Genomic DNA, 7,486 nt, shown 5'->3' with positions numbered 1-7,486 from the left:
CACACACACACACACACACACAGGGGCATGCACACGGGCACACAGCCTAGATTGCTGTTAGTGTTCCTGTGGTGTCAGGCTTGTGGGAGTGAGACTGTGAGAGATGTCCAGAGATGCCCTCCTCCAGCCTGCTCTCATCACAACACCGCTCTGATTACACTCAGACCAGAGCTCTGTCCTGAGATGGTACTAGCTCTACACACACACACACACACACACACACACACACACACACACACACACACACACGCACACACACACACACACCATTCATCTCAGAAATGAGGACAAGGATGTTTTTTTTCTGACACACATTCGCCCACATGCCACATACCATGGATTCACAGATGCATTGAAGCATAATAAACAGAAACACTCTCTCTCACACACACACACGCACGCACGCACACACACACACACACACACACACACACACACACACACAGACTCACGCACACAGCTGCCCAGACAGCATCATCTCCAGCTCATTTCTGGTGCCTTTGCGGTGTGACATTTACAATGAACACTTCTACTATGACTTCATACTGTAACTAGGGGAGTTTTTACAGGAACACAGCACCCTGGGAGAGAGACAGAGAGAGAGAGCGAGAGAGAGATGGGTTCTTTGTTTTGTGCAACAGGTGATAACCATCTCCATTGTCCAGTGAATGATGCCTGAATGTGGGCCCTCTCCCCCCCACCGTCCGGATCTTAGTGCCAGCCTGGAAACTCTATTCCTGTTTATAAACACTGTGGTCTAATTCACAGGGAGGGTCTCGCTGGGCACGTTCACTAATCACTCGCCTGACAGAGAGACGGAGAGAAGAGCTTCACCAGACATGGATACTTCTTTATTAAGGCCTGCCGCCGCCGCCGCATCAAGACGAGCAAGAAAATATACTGGCATAAACTACATTAGAAAGCAAATACATGTGAATAAAGCTATAAAGAACATCTTCTGTTGTCTAAACAACCCAGTCAACTTCTACAGCTGCAAACCTCATGTTACAAATAGTCTACGTGTTCCTTTGATTATCCTTTGTAGATGTAGACAAATGCATTTGTAGACAAATGCAAAAACAGCGTGTATTTGTGGACAGATTTTTCCATCCACACACACTGAGCTGGTTAAAACACAAAGGATGTAAATAACATGATTCATCACGATGGAACAGCTCATTTGTTCAAATGCACATCACTGAAAATCAATAACAGAGAAAACGGAGAATGACTTATGAATCCATTAACAAACACATAACTAATAATCAGCAAATGACTATTTATTGATATGTGGCTTATGAGCAGCTTTTAATGGACTTTCACTGACACAGATGATCAAACATGGTCCGTGGACCAAAACAATTTCAATGGAGGTTATATATTGAGCTGCTTCTCAGTGGGAGACGATGGGCTTGTTCTGTGTCCAACACACCGGTGTCGTTGTGTTTCATTGATAATCAATTGATAGAGTGTCACTGGAGGAGCTGGCAGGCCTGCTGGTAGTCTCCGTTGCACTGCAGGATGATGTCCTCCAGAAAGGCCCTGTCAGAGTCAGGGAACTGGTCCTGCATCTTCATCACCATCCACTCGTAGTCAGGATCTAGGAGGATCGGGAGTCGAGAAAACACGCCGTCAACACGCAGAGATAGGAAAACACGCCGTCAACACGCAGAGATAGGAAAACACGCCGTCAACACGCAGAGATAGGAAAACACGCCGTCAACACGCAGAGATAGGAAAACACGCCGTCAACACGCAGAGATAGGAAAACACGCCGTCAACACGCAGAGATAGGAAAACACACCGTCAAGCATGACAGTACACACACATGCACAGGGAGAGAGAGAGAGAGAGCGAGACACCTTGGGTGAGACACCACACAGTCACGTGACTGGCGCCAGTGCGATGTGCCTCATGTAGGCCGCGCCCCTTTTGCGCAAAATCCCCCCAACTTTTTTTTTTAACAAGAAAAATGTGTTGTTGTTTTTTTGGGGGGGGCATATTACGAAACTAGGAGTTTTTAAGAAGGCACACAGTATAACAAACAACATTTGTAAGATCACTAAATGCTATTAATCTGTTCGCAAAGCAGGCTTGTTTTATTCCCATTACCTGCCTGTCTGAGGCGTGAAAAGCTCAAAATGTTTGAAGGGGGATTTCTCAGCTAGCTGATTTTAGATCTAAAAACATTCAAGTAAGCATATCTTCTTCTTCATCTATGCCAAAGAATGACACCATTTGAAAGCTTACAAACTGTACTTTCACAATCTGGAAAAAAAAATAATTTGACCTTGCTTGACGAGACACAAACCCTGTTACATTAAATACACAAATATAGCACATACCGTACATATCATACACAAATACTTGCGTATTTGTTTTTCAAATTCTAATCAATAATTTACTATTATGATGATTTAGATAGCAAATGTTACACTAGATGTAGTTGTCTTAAGTCATTATTCCACACAAAAAAAGTTTTCTGACAGTTGATATTCTACTGTCGATTGAGAGAGAGAGAGAGAGAGAGAGAGAGAGAGAGAGAGAGAAAGAGAGAGACACACACACACACACACGCCAGCCCTATCCAGTAGTCAGGGAGGACGCTCCCAGGATGCTCTGCTGGGGGCGTCTGGTTCAGTCAGCACGGACAGACAGACGAACACAAGACCGGAGGGAAGAGAGGAGAAGAGGAGAGAGGAGAAGAGGAGAGAGAAGCCTGGTCTTCCACCGCAGTCCTTCTGCCCACCTCCACTGCCAGCCTGTCCGTGCCAACCGAGCTATCCTGGTCCTCTAACCACGCCGTACCACGCCAACCAGCCCGGGAGCCAAACCCCACTTATCCTCTACGCCACATTCCCCCTGAGCTCGGAGAGGCGCTGAATGTCTGACAGTGTGCGTGCGTGCGTATGCGCGCGTGAGTGCGTGAGTGCGTGTGTGTGTGTGTGTGTGTGTGTGTGTGTGCCACAGTAGGGCAGCTGGGTCTCTCAGAGAACAGGGTCCATCACAGAGCCAGGGAGGAGATGAAGTCGGACAGGAAATTAGATGATGGCAGGCTAATCATCTCTCTGGCTACATACGTACAGGATGCTGACTGAATATGGACTTCACTGGCAGATCAGCGATGACTGAATTATGCAGCATCTAGCTGGTGGATGCTAATGGCCAAGGCACAATGACGTGGGTTCGAGGTAGCAGAGGCTAGTGGATGTAGCTGATGGACGCTAGCTGACAGATGTATGCAGAATAATGTGGGATTTAACCATGGTAGTTGAACCCACAACCCTGGTGCTGCCAGCGCTGTGTGCCAGCCCTCGGTACCATCTGGATCACTGAACATGGTTCGGTGATGGATGGCCTTGGTAAGCCACAGAGAGGATTCAGTTATGGGGTGCTACTGTGTACTAATGTTGAGGAAAGCTCTGAGGCCGTGGGACTGGGGCTGGGGTCGGGATCGGGGTTGGGGTCGGGGCTGGTGCACCAAAACAAACACTATGTCTGAGAAATCAGTCAACCTTTTCCATCAGGCAACTCAAGTGGCTGTTTGCTGCTGTGCTTTTGTGAGGACTTTGGCAAAAAAATAAAATAAAGTCACTCGGGCGTCAAGGCGACCTGCCATAAACTCCGTCAGTCACTGCTCAGATGTGACGTGCCACTCCACACGAAGGAACACTGGGGTTTGACAGGAGTCTCTTCTCTCCATCTGAGTCTGGCCAGGAGCCAATCAGCTGTCAGACTGGTGTAAAGTACTGTAGGCTGCATGCTGCCAGAGAATTTACTTACTGACAGCACATAATTAGTGCTACACAGCACAGTGTGTGAATGTGTGTGTTTGTATAGGTGTGTGTGTGTGCGTGCTCTGCTTCTGTGTGTGCACTCGTGCTCTTCTTCTCTGTGTGTATATGTGTGTGTGTGTGTGTGTGTGAATATGTGTTCTCCGTCTGCATAAGTGTGTGTGTGTGTGTGTGTGTGTGTGTGTGTGTGTCTGTTTGTGTCTTGTCGGTGTTGAAACATTTGCATGCTGTCTCCCTGTACTGTCTGCTCTCCCAGCAGGCTGTCTGGAGCTCTCCTCTTCCAGCCTGTGTGAGAGACAAGCCTTGTTTTATTTCATTCACCCTAGCGCCATTCCAGGCCAGCACATCCACGCTCACACCCAGAGGGGGTTCGATCCATTAATTAACCCTACTTCTTCTTTCAGGTGTGTTCCCAAACCCTGAAAACTGCAGTCGGCAAGGCACTCTTAAAAAAGAATAATCGAGACACCTCAAAAATGTACAATTATAGGCCCATATCAAACCTCCCGTTTTTAAGTAAAATCATTGAAAAAGCAGTTTTTCAACAGCAGAACAACTTCTTGGCACTAAATGTTTTGATGTCTTTCAGTCAGGATTTCGGCCACACCACAGCACCGAGACTGCTCTTGTTAAGGGCTTCAATGACATCCATTTAAACATAGACAATGGCAGAATTTCAGTCTTAGTATTATTGAATCTCAGCGCTGCATTCGACACGGTTGACCACAACATATTACTAGCCCGAGTGGAAAACAGGCTGGGAATTTCTGGCACAGTGCTAGACTGGTTTGGATCCTACTTGAAGGACAGGGACTACTTTGTGTCTATAGGCAATTACAAATCTGAGTGGACAAAAATGACCTGTGGAGTTCCCCAAGGCTCCATTCTGGGGCCTCTTCTGGTCAACATTTACATGCTCCCACTAGCTCAAATTATATAACAACAAAATATGTTTCCATAGCTACGCAGACGACACACAAATTCCAGGGCACTATAATCCCATACAAGCGCTGAGTAAGTGCATTGAACAAATCAACGATTGGATGTGCAAGAACATTCTTCAACTAAACAAAAATAAAACTGAAGTAATTGTCTTTGCAGCGCTCAGCTCCAATCAGTAATGCTAAAAACCACAAACGAAAATCTTCGTCGTCATGGCCTCAGACCTGAATTTCAACAGTCACATTAAGACAATTACAAAATCAGCCTACTATCACCTGAAGAATATATCAAGGATTAAAGGATTTATATCTCTGCAGGATCTGGGAAAACTTGTCCATGCGTTTATCTTCAGTAGACTCAACTACTGTAACGGTGTGTTTACAGGTCTCTCTATAAAAAAAGACAGCTGCAGCTGATTCAGAACGCTGCTGCTCGAGTCCTCACTAAGAATAAGAAAGTGGATCACATTACTCCAGTTCTCAGGTCTTTACACTGGCTTCCTGTTTGTCAAAGAATTTACTTGAAAATACTGCTGCTGTTGGTTTATAAAGCACTGAATGGTTTGGGGCCAACATATATTTCTGATCTGCTGCTATGTTATGAACCATCCAGACCTCTCAGGTCGTCCGGCACAGGTCTGCTTTCTGTCCCCAGAGTTAAAACAAAACATGGAGAAGCAGCGTTCAGTTTTTATGCTCCACATATCTGGAACAAACTTCCAGAAAACTGCAGGTCTGCTGCAACTCACAGTTCTTTTAAATCAAGACTGAAGACTTTTCTTTTTGCCGCTGCTTTTTATTAAATAAAATAGTTATTCATTCATACACTGCACTGTAACTTTTATTCCTTTAATTAATTTTTCCTGCATTTTGTTTTAAATGTCCTTTATTTTATTTTATTTAGTTTAATATGACCTTTTATGTGTTTCTTGCACTTTGTCTTGATGCTTTTAATGTCTCATGTAAAGCATTTTGAATTGCCTTGTTGCTGAAATGTGCTATACAAATAAACTTGCCTTGCCTACATAATATACCCCCCAAACATGTGAACGCAAACACACACACACACGCACACACACACACACACACACACACACACACACACACACACACACACACACACACACACACACACACACACACACACACACACAGACAAGTAGTGGCAGGATTGCTGAATAACATGCACAACCACTTATATTTGGAGTCAGAAGTGACAGACATTCTTAGACTTCAGACAGACTAAACATACACACACACTTTCACACACACTTTCACACACACACACACACTCACTCACTCACTCACTCACTCACTCACTCACTCACTCACTCACTCACTCACTCACTCACTCACTCACTCACTCACTCGCAAGCACGTGCACACACACACACACACACACACACACACACACACACAAAAGTGGATCAGCCGAGTGCCAAAGAGATAGAGAGAGATGGGAACCCCAGCAGGAACTAGTCTGGGGCTGTTTGCGTTGCATATTAGATCCGGTCTAAGGCGAGGTCGCATCCGTCGGACACCATTTTGGAGTAGGCAGGCTCTAGATAGTTAGCCTGGCTTCGCCAGACCCAATTCACAAAAATGCAGAGGGTCTGGAAACTCAGAGTTGCTTTCCGATTCCCAAGGGGCGTTACCAACGGGCGTAGAATGCCTCTGGACACAATTGGATAGATCTACAACCAATCAGCGAAAATACCTCTATGGCGCTCCTCTGTTCCGTCATCTTATAAAACCCGCCCCATATTAGATAAATGATTGCGATTGGCACAAACCAATCTCGGTACGAGTGGATTCAATTAGAACGTTTGGATATTCAGACTGATCTGCGGAGTGAAATAGAATGTGAGCTCGCGAGATCAGGCTGGCGACGCCCGGCTACGAGGTAGTCTGGGGCCAATCACTTTGCATTTTACCGCTCTAAGGCAGATGCAGCGTGAGGCTACATCCGCCAGACCCAGTTTTGGGGTCTATAGCGAGTGGAAAGCAGAGTTTCCCCTCCCATCTGCGGAGGGGGTCTCCAGGGGAGGGCATCTCACCGGCCTCCTCTGCCCAGACTGAGGGCCACTGTGCCGGGCCAGGCTCCTGGGGACCGAGGGCGTCCTTTGGTGCGGAGGCCCGGGTATGCCCGTGTCTGCTGTTCTCCTCCTCCGCCACAGGGGGGCGCTCCATCTCTCCCTGCACCCCCAGACCCTGCAGCCTGTCCAGGAAGGCTGAGTTCACCCTGCGGCGACACATTCACCTCTGCTGTTAAAAGTGCAGATTACTCAGCATCTATTTGTAATGTACAGAGTTCTCTTAAGTAAAGAGAAAGAGGAAATCTCCATTGTCCGTCGAGGAGGGGCCATGTAGGCAACAGCTGGATCCGAGTCGGATATCAGATCAACGCCACGCCCACTCACTGTCTGTGCTCCTTCTGGACATCTCTCCTCCTCTCGTCCTCCTCCTCTCTCCGTCGCTCCTCCAGGACCTCACTCTGCGAAAGAAAGACACCTCTGTCACCTGGTCATTCAGCAGGACGCCTGGCTAGACCAATCAAGATCCGGATCAAGAGCGCGATTACAGGCCAAAACAAGAAAGCCGTCAGACATACTAATATCAGTGTAATATTATAATATATTATACTGTATGATGATGTGTGATATTCTTTTATGTTCTGGGGACCCACAAAATAAAAGCACTATGCATATCATGAATCGCATGGTTAATATTCAACCATGTTACTGTAACCGG

The 7,486-nt window shown here is 46.5% G+C and overlaps 1 protein-coding gene across 1 annotated transcript in view; it reads right to left on the bottom strand.

Annotated features, from left to right (window-relative positions):
• Window positions 1-882: 882 nt before the first annotated feature.
• Window positions 883-7,486, bottom strand: part of epsti1 (epithelial stromal interaction 1) — a gene marked incomplete at its 5' end in the record, with an annotated part of 16,844 nt that continues 10,240 nt past the window's right edge. Inside the window, 3 exons of the mRNA XM_084452293.1 lie at window positions 883-1,600; window positions 6,793-6,977; window positions 7,156-7,229. Of these exons, the coding sequence (XP_084308419.1) occupies window positions 1,473-1,600; window positions 6,793-6,977; window positions 7,156-7,229 (387 nt within the window). The 3' untranslated portion in view covers window positions 883-1,472. The remainder of the gene's footprint in view (window positions 1,601-6,792; window positions 6,978-7,155; window positions 7,230-7,486) is intronic.

This window comes from Borostomias antarcticus, assembly GCF_949987555.1.
Source record: "Borostomias antarcticus genome assembly, chromosome: 17".
In the NCBI taxonomy this organism is placed as follows: Eukaryota; Metazoa; Chordata; class Actinopteri; order Stomiiformes; family Stomiidae; genus Borostomias; species Borostomias antarcticus.
This window is presented reverse-complemented; position numbering and strand designations above follow the sequence as displayed.